This window comes from Procambarus clarkii, chromosome 86 (genome assembly GCF_040958095.1).
Source record: "Procambarus clarkii isolate CNS0578487 chromosome 86, FALCON_Pclarkii_2.0, whole genome shotgun sequence".
NCBI classification, from domain to species: domain Eukaryota; kingdom Metazoa; phylum Arthropoda; class Malacostraca; order Decapoda; family Cambaridae; genus Procambarus; species Procambarus clarkii.
In genome coordinates, this window is record NC_091235.1 from 12,033,901 (window position 1) to 12,048,113 (window position 14,213).

General features: G+C 43.0%; 1 protein-coding gene across 2 annotated transcripts in view; it reads left to right on the forward strand.

Annotated features, from left to right (window-relative positions):
* LOC123769483 (nephrin) overlaps positions 1-14,213 on the forward strand; it is a 362,317-nt gene that overhangs the window by 145,685 nt on the left and 202,419 nt on the right. For both annotated transcript variants that reach the window (XM_069317115.1, XM_069317116.1), the window contains exon 3: positions 13,905-14,084. In XM_069317115.1, coding sequence (XP_069173216.1) covers positions 13,905-14,084 — 180 coding nt within the window. The remainder of the gene's footprint in view (positions 1-13,904; positions 14,085-14,213) is intronic.

Consider the following 14,213-nt stretch of genomic DNA (forward strand, 5'->3'; position numbering starts at 1 on the left):
GCTTGCGGGGGTTGAGCTCTGGCTCTTTGGTCCCGCCTCTCAACCGTCAATCAACTGGTGTACAGATTCCTGAGCCTATTGGGCTCTATCATATCTACATTTGAAACTGTGAATGGAGTCAGCCTCCACCACATCACTTCCTAATGCATTCCATTTGCTAACTACTCTGACACTGAAAAAGTTCTTTCTAACGTCTCTGTGGCTCATTTGGGTACTCAGCTTCCACCTGTGTCCCCTTGTTCGCGTCCCACCAGTGTTGAAAAGTTCGTCCTTGTTTACCCGGTCGATTCCCCTGAGGATTTTGTAGGTTGTGATCATGTCCCCCCTTACTCTTCTGTCTTCCAGTGTCGTGAGGTGCATTTCCCGCAGCCTTTCCTCATAACTCATGCCTCTTAGTTCTGGGACTAGTCTAGTAGCATACCTTTGGACTTTTTCCAGCTTCGTCTTGTGCTTGACAAGGTACGGGCTCCATGCTGGGGCCGCATACTCCAGGATTGGTCTTACATATGTGGTGTACAAGATTCTGAATGATTCCTTACACAGGTTCCTGAACGCCGTTCTGATGTTAGCCAGCCTCGCATATGCCGCAGACGTTATTCTCTTTATGTGGGCTTCAGGAGACAGGTTTGGTGTGATATCAACTCCTAGATCTTTCTCTCTGTCTGTTTCATTAAGTACTTCATCTCCTATTCTGTATCCTGTGCCTGGCCTCCTGTTTCCACTGCCTAGTTTCATTACTTTGCATTTACTCGGGTTGAACTTCAACAGCCATTTGTTGGACCATTCACTCTGTGTGTGTGTGTGTGTACTCACACACCTAATTGTACTCACCTAATTGTGCTTGCGGGGGTTGAGCTTTGGCTCTTTGGTCCCGCCTCTCAACTGTCAATCAACTGGTCAATCAACTATCAATCAACTGTGTGTGTGTGTGTGTGTGTGTGTGTGTGTGTGTGTGTGTGTGTGTGTGTGTGTGTGTGTGTGTGTGTGTGTGTGTGGATATGTGTGGAGTCTGTCTGTCTTTTCGTCCAATGGACTTTCCAAGAGAATTAATACAATCTGCCTTTTCCATTACAAATCCCAATTTTTGTTCAAAAAAAATCTTGAAAATGTTTACATACTTGTCAGTGACTGGTTAGCATAACTGGCTAGTGCTAATTGGCCAATTACCAAAGAATATTGCATTCATTTTTTTTTTTTTTACAGAAATAATACCTTAAAAATATAATGCACATTTTATGGTGTGTTCTCGTGTATTCGAGAATAATTAAAAAAAAAACATCTAATTAGGAACTGAAATTAAAATGGTATATTTTGTTTTGAAAATCGACGATTTTAGCCGGAATAAAATGCCGCAACTGGAGCACTATTACCGCTTGTGGTCAAATTAATGGTTGCAATGTCAGCCTGGTTGACCATACCACCAACCAGGAGGCCAGGGGCCAGATTCACGAAGCGGTTACGCAAGCACTTACAAACCTGTACATCTTTTCTCAATCTTTGGCGGCTTTGTTTACAATTATTAAACATGTAATGAGCGCCGCAGCACCAGAAGGCTGTTTATAATAATAACAACAGTTGATTGGGAAGTTTTCATGCTTGTAAACTGTTTAATAAATTTAACCAAAGCAGTGAGAGATTGAAGAAAGATGTACACGTTCGTAAGTACTTGCGTAACTGCTTCGTGTATCTGTCCCCTGGTCAGAGACCGGGCCGCGGCGATGTAGATCCGCGGAACAAACGATAGGTGGACAACAGGTATAGGGGATGTCCTCCCTTGACATTGTTCCGGGGATCAATCATGTCACGCTGTCCGGACTCTGGCTTGGCCTCCTGGTACGCTAAGGGACAATTCTGTCAACATTAACCATTAACTTTTCAACACTTACTCTATACATACCTTGCGGTTATTTTGCGATGGTTTCGGGGCTCAATGTCCCCGCGGCCCAGTCTCTGACCAGGTCAGTCCTGGTTGCTGGACTGGTCAACCAGACTGTTGGACGTGGCTGCTCCAACATAAGGACATAACTTGCCGACCTCAACGGTGTTCAAGAGAAACTTGATTAACACCTCGAGAGGTTACCTGATCAACCAGGCTGTTAGTCACACTTCAGACTGCACGCACTATCGTCTAACAGGCTGGTTGAACAGAACACGGCGCGCTCCCATACCGGAGTACGCCGGGGGTTAAGGAATGCTGCCCAACCACTTGGACGGTCGGGGATTGAACGCCGACCTGCATGAAACGAGACCGTCGCTCTACTGTCCACAGGGGTTGAGCACACACAAGTTAGGAGATGGTGTGTGTGTGTATATATGTATGTATATGTGTGTGTGTGTATATATGTATGTATATGTGTGTGTGTTGAATCGTGTGTTTATAAAACACTAATTACCTTGTTAATATGATGTCAGATGTTTATCATTTCATTTTTCAAGCGTCGAGTTTTTACATTAAACAAACTCTTCGACTTTTCTATCAAAATAAACCAGACCCCATTTTCTGTTCCTTAATACTATATATATTAAAACACACCTGTAACTATCTTTCAAAACAACAGAAAACAAACTTTATATATTTTGACAAGCCGTATTCCTGGATTGTAAATATTATTGTGAAATATAGTCTGTTCAAGAGAGAACTTGACAAACACCTCCAAAGGATACCTGATCAGCCAGGCTGTGATTCATACGTCAGGCTGCGAACAGCCGCGTCCAACAGCCTTGTTGACCAGTCCAGCCACGAGGAGGCCTGGTCGACGACCGGGCCGCGGGGTCGCTAAGCCCCGGAATCACCTCAAGGTAACCTCAAGGTAACCTCAAGGTGTACAGCGGGCCGCTCCAAGCAAACCTTACCGATAAAATTATCACAAGCCAAGAATGCCCGCAGGCTGGGCTTGATGGGTAGAAGAACACTAGACACCCACTACAGGTAAACTAAAGGTAAACAAGTGGGTAAGAGGCTAATACAGACGGGTGTTGAGGGCGTGGCAGACAGAGGTGATCGATAAATTGGAAGCTGTGAATTATTGGACCATCACCAAATTCGGGAACCCAATATCTTGACATTTTAGGCGAAGGAGACTTTGGCTTGAGGGCTGGAAATACAGTGTCTACGTTGTATACGTATGTCTTGTATGTCCTTGTTGATGTTAGAGTTAGTATAAGGCGCTATTTGGTCTCTGACCCAAATGCCTTGCTATTACCTGGAGAGGGTCTCGAGAGTTCTTTCTCTCTCCTTTCTGTCGGTCCAACCACTTGGGCTGGACGGTAGAACAACGGTCTCTCTTCAAGCAGGTCGGCGTTCAATCCCCGACCGTCCAGGGGGTTGGGCACCATTCCTTCCCCCCGTCCCACCCCAAATCCTTATCCTGATTCTTTCCAAGTGCTATATAATCGTCTTGGCTTGGCGCTTTCCCCATGATAATTCCCTCCTTCCCCTCCCCCTTTCTGTTAGTCGCCTCTTTCAGTGGCCACAATGGTCGGTGGCCACGATGACCGCCTCTATGGCCGTTTCAGAGCTCCAGCGATAGTCCAAAGGTCGTATACCCAGAAATGCAGACTAGACCCAGCGAAGAGTAGAGGTCCCATTGGTAGAATCAGAGAGCACTGAATGAACACCAGAAGACCACGGCTGGTCAAAATCCTCCTAGCAAACATGAGAAATATTGCCGGTACAAAAACAGACGTTTTCACGAGAAAATTAGACTCTTCCAAAAGAAGTGCCGGACCAACTAGGCTGTAGTGGATATGTGGGCCTGCGGGCCGCTTTCCAAGTAACTGTTGGACCAAGTTACCACAAGTCGAACTTGACTCCAGGCCGGGCTTAGTGAATAGAAGAACTCCCAGGACCCCCCATCCTGGGGTATACTCCCGGTATACTCCAGGTATATAGAGGTGTGATACATACAGTGTTATGATGCATGTATACTGGAGAAGGTTTTGGGAGTTCTTCTCCTCCCCAAGCCCGACCTGGGGCCAAGCTCGACCCAATGCATGCAGATGTATATTTGAATACTCTCTCTCTCTCTCTCTCTCTCTCTCTCTCTCTCTCTCTCTCTCTCTCTCTCTCTCTCTCTCTCTCTCTCTCTCTCTCTCTCTCTCCCTCTTTAAAATTGCAACACATTAGACGGATGAGATGCAAGATCTAAAGCCCGAGCATTTCTGTAATCATTCCTAGCTTGTTGCAAATTTGGAATTGCAATCATTATTTTCACAACATATATCCCACGAAAATTACCTTCGTTGTAATTATAACCAGAAACTGAAATGGTTGATGATAAAATGCTTGCCCAACCGTTTACCAACATTATAAATGGTGGGTGGGAGTGATGGGGAGTGATGGGTAGTATTGGGTGTGAGGGATAGGAAGGACCTAGGATGTGTAGGTCAGTCAGGGCTTATAGAAGAATTTAACCAAATTCACCGAAATAAAATAATCCCAATAAAGTTTTATATTTCAGGAGAAGTTAGCATAAACATGTGTGTTTGTGTAATTACCTAAGTGTAAGGATGAGAGCTACGCTCGTGGTGTCCCGTCTTCCCAGTCCTCTTTGTAGTATATGCGTCTTCTGTAGGCCTATTTATTGTTATAATGAATAGGCCTATAGGTCTTCTGCAATTACCAGTTGTTCTGAAGCTTGACTGTTTCAAGCATAGATTAGACGTATGTATGAATGAGTTTGTATGGATATAAATAAAAACTGTCAAATATGGGCCAATTACTGAAAATTCCTTAATTCTCATGCTCTTTAATGCTAATTCCTAAAGGTAGACTACCAAATAGTCATTTGTTATCGCCTATCATCGCAACAAGGATAAAATTATAAATTATTTCCCCACAGATTCAGAAAAAAGCTTGATTTTTTTTATTATTCAATGCTGCAGAAAAAGCTTTATCTCTGAACCATATTATATAGAAAAGTATTTAAATATGCATGATTTATTCAATTTTTTTTTGTCACTAACGTGATTAAACAAATAACACGGGTTTTTCCCTATGCTGTAGAAATTGTTCGAGTTTGCCTATCTCTCTGGATTTTTTTCTCCCCCCCCCCCCGGCCTAGTGTTGCCGAAACAGTACAAGTAAAAAGTACTTAGGAAGAACAAATTTACCAAAAGGTTCTTATTATCCAAATGAAAAGCTTGGATAACAAAAAAACTTTCAAATTACAGATATCAAACCCATGATAACAATTATAAACACACTCAGGTGAAATAGAATCCACTTAATAAAACATCTACATCATTTGGGACCTATTAAAATGTTTAAATCTGTATTTTCCACAGAGCAGGCATGAAAACACAGATTTTAAACAGTTTAGCCGCCCCCAGATCAGCAGTAATGTGGAAGAGGGAAGCACATATCCACTAAAATGTTTTCTCCAAGGCTTCAATAAACTGGGTAAACGGCCGCTTATGACATTATCCAAAACATTATCCTCTCTTTAACATACAGAAGCGTTTATAAAAAAAAATCATGCAACAACAGCAGTAGCGACAGCTTCAAGCAGCAGCAACAGCTACATTCATCACTTTGCAATAGGTAGAGTGTAACTCACTAATGACAAAGTGTAATAACCACTCGAGGGGGAGTGTTGGGGCAGAGTGTACGTCCGGGAACCAATACCCTCTACACGCACCAGCTCCAGGTAACGAGGTTTACTGGGAGAGACACGGAACGAAGGGCATAGGGAGAGAGAGAGAGAGAGGGGGAGGGAGAGGGAGGGAGAGAGAGAAGGAAATAGACTGACTGGTCAGCATATTGACAGTGTCTAAATAAAGGGGATGGTATGACCTGCCCTTGCTTCCTCACTCCCTCCCACATATCATCCCTCCATCCCTCCTTCCCCCCCTTTCCTTCACACCATCCCTCCATCCCTCCCTCACACTATCCCTCCCTCTTGTTGTTTTACACTCTTCTTCCTCCCAAGAGTGTTAATTATGTTCTCTTTAATGAAAATGTGGCCAAAGGGCCGTTCATCCGGCGAAGGGTAATTGTGGGTAAAAATTAATTGTTTGTATAACAGAATGTGATTGAGGCCAGCCCCCTTCCCCTCCCCTTTCTCCACCAATCCCAATCCCCAATCAACTCTTTTTCCCCTTCTCCCCCACTTCTCTCAACCCTCCACACCCCCTAAAACTCTCCCTCATTTCCGCCTCACACGTCTCATTTCCCACTCTGCTAACCTCACAAATCACTGCCTCACCCTAGACTCATTTACTAATTATAGTTTTTCTTTACCGTGGGATTATGAGTTCAACATGTCTAACCTGTCATATCGTAGCCTAAGTCTTCAGAAGGTTGATGACTTCACTCACAGAGCGACCTACGACCTGGCTATCTGCGGTGTCATAAGGTCGTGCGTACGACCAGGCTATCAGGGGGTAGTTACGAGGTCGTATGAACGTAAGCTGTAGTTTGTTTGCCTCTGTCCTTCATGACTTGTCTCTTTGCGGCGGCGACCGATGCGTTGCGTAATGAGATTATCCCACAACTTGTTTAATTATAACACTCTCCCCACCCACTTCTTCAACGGGGCAATTTGGTAGTTAAAAGGTGATGGGGCTGGAAGGGAAAGGGAGAGAGGGGGAGGGGATGGGGGGGGTAGATACAGGTATGCGTGCACTCAAGCGTTTGCGTGTGTGCGTGCGTGCACGTTTGTGCGTGTGTGCACGTTTGTGCGTGTGTGCGTATCCCAGGCTCTAGGTCGTTGAGCCCTCCCCAGATGGCAGCACTGAGGAGCTTCCCTATTACAAAAAAAAAAGAAAATCTCACTGGAATTTGCAGCGGTGCTCGACTCTCGTAAACTAGGTATCCGAATATATAATTATACCTTGCAACATATTGCGACAATTACGCAGAAAATGGCTCTTTATCTTTTCCGAGGCGATTCTTGGGCCAAAATGTTCCCGTCTCACGCTAGTGGTAGTTATGTTCTCAGTGGGGCAGAAACTACTCATAAGACGACAGTTCTCGGCAGTTTCACTTCACTCTTCAGTCGGGGCTTTCGCTGGCTTTTAAGGACCTGTGATAAATTTTTCATTGGTTATAGGCTCACCATAGCCCGTGCTACATGGACACTTCGTTCTGAGTAGCTAAATCTGAAACAACAACAACAACAATGTTTCATTCAAATCACATAAGTTACAGCCCCGCTCCTGCGCCAGGTAAGTCCACTACGGGCTCACCATAGCCCGTGCTACTTGGAACTTTTTGTTCCCAGTAGCTGAATCTTAAACAACATCAATGTTTCATTGCCCCCCTGTTTTTATCCCTGCCGGCCGGTGCTTTTGTGTGTGTATGTATACGTGTTTGTTTTGTGTGTATAAATATACATTGCTGGTGATTTGTTCTGATGATGAGTTTCTTTTATCGTGTTCCAATTTGATAAAAAAATATTCGAAATGTAGAAAATATATTTGGTTGAATTTCTGGTATGTGAGTCACACATAAAGGCAGAGAAGCACGGAGGGTGATCTAAGGCATGCTACCTGCAAGCATTTACGCATGTCTGGAGGTGTAAATAGATATTCAGGAGTAGACTGACTTCAAGCATTATTACCACCATGTCAGACAGTGCTTCGCTTGGAGAGAGTTCCTCACTCTATCAAGCTACAGTCTTTTCCAAAGGTCTCAATATGGGTTGGTCAGGTTCCAGGTGTTGGCCTGTACCTTCCCTCTCTTTCCTCTAGTCAGTCTGGTGTTGACAACGGCTTTAATCAGCCCGAAACGTTCACTTCCTTTCACATTTCACTGTGGATTTTCCGCACACACACACACACACACATACATATATATATATATATATATATATATATATATATATATATATATATATATATATATATATATGTATGGTTACGACCATTCATATATATATATATGTATATGGGTACGACCTCTGGTGCAATTGTGGGGACTCACAGCCTCAAGACTAGAAAATAAAGAGCATCTAGGGACAAATCTTATCATGTTTCTGAATTCGAATGAGTATGCATATTGTGTGTATATAGAGTCTATGTATGTATTTACATTTTGCGTAACTGGTAAATAAAGCAGGCAACCTTTGAGGCTTTAGTATAGAGGTCCGCCACGGTGATCAGTGTCTGGTAAACCTTCGCTCTATTAGTCCGGACGGAACTCTAGGTGCATACAGAATGACCGGAATAACGTGTCAACACTCGGGGGTTATAGACCCTGAGACTCGCCCTCGTCTCTAACCTCTACAGCCTTTGGTGTTGTTGCCTTGGGGAGAGAACAGTCTTGGACTGTGGTGGATATGCGGGCCTGCTGGCCGCTCCAAGCAACAGCCTGTTGGGCCAAGTTACCGGGGGGAGTAGACGAACTCGCGAAATCTTCTCTAGGTATGCTCCAGGTTGGGCTGGGTGAACACCCGATGCTGTGTCTTAATAACTGCTTCAGGGAGCCATTGACGGATGCCGAGAATCACGTGTGGATGAACAATTATAAGGAAAGATGCTCCTCTCAAAGAGTAAGGCATTATCTAAGCATTATCCTCATTCACCAAGACGGCATTTTGCCCTCAAGGTAATATCAATCATATAAAATCAATTGACCAAGGTAAACTTTTTCATATAGATGCAGGACCACTATGAGGTAGCTTTATGCTAGGTACCTGGTTGATACCTGGTTGATGGGGTTCTGGGAGTTCTTCTACTCCCCAAGCCCGGCCCGAGGCCAGACTTGACTTGTGAGAGTTTGGTCCACCAGGCTGTTGCTTGGAGCGGCCCGCAGGCCCACATACCCACCACAGCCCGGTTGGTCCGGCACTCCTTGGAGGAATAAATCTAGTTTCCTCTTGAAAATGTCCACGGTTGTTCCGGCAATATTTCTTATGCTTGCTGGGAGAACGTTGAACAACCGCGGACCTCTGATGTTTATACAGTGTTCTCTGATTGTGCCTATGGCACCTCTGCTCTTCACTGGTTCTATTCTACATTTTCTTCCATACCGTTTACTCCAGTACGTAGATTGGTTGTTCTGAAGGGCAGTGGTCTTCCTCCTCTAATGACAACGAAGGGGTGTCTGGTTCGATTCTTGCCGTAGGGCAGAGAAGGGGTGGATCTCCCCTGTGGTAGCAGTAAAATGGTGTCCAGGAGATAAGGAGTTGTTGTGGGTTGCGTCCTGTGGAAGATCTTTTTTAATTAATTTTTGTATAAAGTTTCTTATTTTGTTTAACGTTATATGTGATTATATGTGAAATATGTGTTTAATATTGTTATAATAATAATAAAAAATATTTTATTTAAAATATTTAGGAATATCAGATATTAACATATTTCAATTTTCTATTTCTCCCGTGGGCTTAAATAAGGTAATCAAATGTTACTGAGTAAATAAGAATCTGAGGAATTCATTGAAAGATTCCTGGCAGAGAGGCCGTAATTTGAGGGCTAAGATCAGATCGGCTTAGGTGGTTGACTTGAACCGAGGTAGTTACTGAAATGTGGCGACTCATTCCCGTAGACTTTAGATGATTGATGTTATTGAAAGTTTTCTATCTTCAAGCTATTTTTCTGTTTTTTTTATTTCTAATTAATTAAATATGTCTAACTGCATACTGAGTTCATATCTAGTGATGTTGATAAAACCATTGACTGACTGTGAGAGCTGAAGAGTACCTCCATTGAATGGTATTAACTTTCTCATAGTTTTCATTCCTGTTTCCTTGTGGTGCCTGGTTTTAAGGTTAAGAGACTTCTCTGTCGAGGAGAAAGATATGTCTCTATGTTCTTGTCTAATGCTGTTGGGGACGTCACAATTCCTCTATCGGCTGGTGGCTCCTTCAAGTTGCTGGTGAAGATGGCTAAGTTCTTCCTTTTATTTTTTAACTCGAGCTGTCTCCTTAGTAGATCAAACCAATACTTATAGGTTATAACTTCATTGCTTACTGCCGGATCGTGTTGGTTAATATTTTTATACTTAGGCAGCAGGCATTGCTGTAAGCATAGAAAGCTTATGTTATAAGATCTTACACTTATAAGACTTATAAGACTCTTATACTATATGAGCTTACTCGCCAGCAATGCGGTCATACCTGCTTGCTTGATACCTGCTTGATAGGGTTCTGGAAGTTCTTCTACTCCCCCAAGCTCGGCCCGAAGCCAGGCTTGACTTGTGAAAGTTATGGGCCATATTTGAGCAAATATGCTTGAAGGAACGCCTGCTGCCCAAGTATACAAATACATATATACCCAAATGTATATCACAAATATATATTTGTATATATATACATGACTCGAGTATATTATCGATAATACCCGGTGGTTCGTATATGATGATGATGAAACACTAAATTAGTATTAACTTATGAGTTAGATAAAACATTCACTCATGTGTTAGATAAAATATTCACTCACTTGTTAGAGAAAACATTCACTCACGTGTTAAAGAAAACATTCACTCACGTGTTAGAGAAAACATTCACTTGTGTTACATCGTAACGACAGTTTTTATTTAACAGCTTTTATTATTATTTTTTGTCAACGTTGCAAAAATAGTAAATAAAACGTTTTGGTAACGTTTGGGGGTTATCTCTATGCAGAACCCTGCAGGTTACGGTGAAAGGGACCAAATTTTACACTAAAACTTGCAGGATTGAACCTCTCAATTGAGCGTCCGTTTCATGTATTTCAAAATATAAGTGGAATCACACATTTTTGAATTTCATAATTTGCATAAATCTATTTGTATTAATTAAAACTAAACTTTCTAATTTGTTTTTATTAATTTCAGCAAACACCGCAGAAAAATGTATACAATGTGCAATATAAATATATTTACACTTAATATTTAATATATATTTTACATGCATATACATTATTATATATATCATTATATATGTAAATATATATAATATTTGTTTTCCAAAAACATTACCACAGTAATTACATATGAATACATAATTGTCACCAAATCCATCTGGATTTTAAGTCGTCATTATGTTGTCCAGCTTTGCAAGTCAAATGAAACATTATGTTATGTTGTTCAAAGTGTTTTATCATGCACTCAGTGTGTGTGTGTGTGTGTGTGTGTGTGTGTGTGTGTGTGTGAGTGTGTGTGTGTGTGTGTGTGTGTGTGTGTGTGTGTGTGTGTGTGTGTGTGTGTGTGTGTGTGTGTGTGTGTGTGTGTGTAAGCTGCTGAGTACACAATTATTGAAACCTTATTGAATAATTTCACGACTAACTTACCAATAAAATAAACTACGTATTATCTCTCTGTGAAATAAAACACCAAATATATATTTGTTATTATATGGGGATAATTAAGGAAGAATTAATCACAGGAGGAATTCAAGAATGGATAATTAATGGGTAGGGGAGGTGGTACGTGGGAGCATGATGGGTACGAATGGGTAATTAGTGGGTAGAAGAGGTGCAGGGGTGGGGGGTGGCATGTTGGGGTAAAAATGGGTAAATTGTGGGCAGGAGAGATGTGTGGGGAGGACTATGGAGTGATAGGGAGAATGACCTAATTATATAAGCTCTCGATCCCTGGTGATCAACATTCATCATGGATCAATATTGACGGGATATTCAGCTTGGACTGTTGCTCAAGCTGAAGGTCTTGCAATTGCTCAAGTTGAAGTTCTTGCAATTGCTCAAGCTGGTTGAGCTTCAGTTCGTGCTATGCCGCCCAGTCATTAGGCTTTCCAATATTTCTTGCAAGCTCTCTAGGGGGTTCTTTTTGCAATCTATTGTGTAACTGTTGCTTTTTTTCTGTTCCGGCTTCCGTTGTATATCCAGTTTTCTGCAACGGAACGTAGCTTGTGTTTCATTATGTGTTGCGTGGTTCCTGCCGTGACCCCTTGTGTCGCTTGGGCGTAATATGTTGAACACTGCATCAGGGGCAAGGTTTATAGTGATGGTCAGAGGGAGGAGTGTTAGAGACGGGCGCCAGATGGCTCTGTCAGCTTATATGTTCCAGGGTGGTGTGTTGTAGTGGACATGGCTCCCTCCGCTGCTGCTACTACTACTGTTGCTGCTCCTGCTACTGCTTCTCTTGCTGCTGCTACTGCTGCTACTGCTGCTACTACTGTTGTTGCTACTGCTACTGCTTCTCTTACTGCTGCTGCTACTGCTGCTCCTGCTGCTGCTGCTGCTGCTACTGCTACTGCTGCTGTTGCTGCTGCTACTGCTGCTGCTACTGCTCCTGCTGCTGCTACTGCTTCTCTTGCTGCTGCTGCTACTACTGCTCCTACTGCTGCTACTGTTGCTGCTACTGCTCCTCCTGCTGCTACTGCTGCTGCTGTTGCTGCTACTGCTGCTGCAGCTGCTGCTGCTGCTACTGCTACTGCTCCTGCTGCTTTTACCTTTTTGCTGCTACAGTTGCCTGCTTGCAGATGCTACTGCAGCTGCTCCTCTTCGTGTGTTTCTGTTGCTGTTACTGCTACTGCAGCTGTGAATGCTCCTGCTACGTTAAATGTTGCTGCTACTGTTAATGCTACACCTATTGTTGCATATTCTATTGCGACCGCTCTGCTGTTACGGACGCTCTTTCAGCATATATGCTTTTGCAGCTTTTGCTGCTGTTGTGGGAAGAACAGGTTACCATCTAACAGTCTGCTTGACCAGACAATCAATCAGGAGGTCTGGTCAGAGATCGTGCCCCTGGGACATTGATTCCCGGTAGATAGGTAGATGACAGATAGATTAATATTTGTTTTCATAATTACTGTAAAAGTCAAGAGCCTCATGATTTAATCCACTTGAATGTGAAGTGATGTTTGTTAAAACTTCCTGAATGAGCTTAAGTTGCTGTCTATTGATGCTCACGACACGTTTCCCTAAATCTTTTTCATTTCATGTCTATCGTCGTTATTTCTGTCTTGACATGCTTAGACCTCCTGTGTCCTGCGGCAGGATATTTACTTCCTGTCCTGTTATTGTCGATAATCTTCATGCTAGAAATCGCGTCCTAGTGAGAATATTGGGTCCTGAAGGCTGATGATACATGGCAGCTGTAGAATACATGGCAGCTGTAGGCCGAACAGTCCCTTTGCTTTTACCAGACATGCTGAGAGATGGACTGGCGTGCTGTGAAGGAAGCACGGAAGGAAGGAAGCGAGTACATGACTCAAAAGTAGCAAGCAAGCGATCAATCGATCAGTTAAGCCAAGCATGCGCGCAAGGAGCCCAGAAAGCAAAATTGGTCATCGAGCAAGGAATTAAGCAAGCAAGCGCAGTATTTCTATTTCATCTGGGAGCTATATAATGCCTAGTCGACCAGATCTTGTGTTGTATAATAGTACTTCTCGTAATGCTTTCACGTGCTAAGTTGTTTAGTTAAATGTTCTATCAAATTCACGTCACTAGAGAGAATGTAGGTTATGTAAAGATGTTTTAAACCTTAAACAAAAAGTATTTGAGTGACCCATGTGTTTTTAAGGAGCTTTTATTTTTTGAACCTGTAATCAGAATAAAATTAATTATTTTACTCTACTGTTGCAAGTACTATTACAACTACCACCATTATTTCCGCCACAATCATTAGCATCAGTTATTTTCATTACAGCCACTACCACAATTACACAATTATGACCACTATAATTTCCAGATAGCCACCTTTGCCTCAACACAATTAACACTACAATTAACAAGTCCACTCTCACTAACACCATAACCTCATCACGAACATTAACATTCACCACCACCACCATCTACCACAATCCCTTACCGCCACCATTAACCACAACCCACCACCACCATCATTAACCACAAACCCCCCACCACCACCATCAACCACAGCCCACCACCACCATCATTGACCACAAACCCCCCACCACCACCATCAATCCCAACCCACCACCATCACCATCCACCACCACAACCCACCACCTCAAACAACTCAAGCTAACCCACCCAATCCCTCTTCACCCCACCAGGTTTCAACCGCACAATACCCGGTTACCCTCGATACGAGATGGTTGGAGATGGCATTGGTGGTGAACATCACTTAAGAATCCACAACACCTCCTTGGCTGACGATGCTGACTATCAGTGCCAAGTTGGACCTGCTGACGGCCATCCGGCCATTAGGGGCACTGGGCATCTCACTGTACTCTGTAAGTACCCGTCTGATTCTCTAAAAGTTTGTTGATACATGTCAGATTTTGGCCTGGCCTTGTGGAGTAGAACAAGTCTTGAAACTCTCTCTCTAGGTATATACTCCAGGTGAATCGATAATATATATT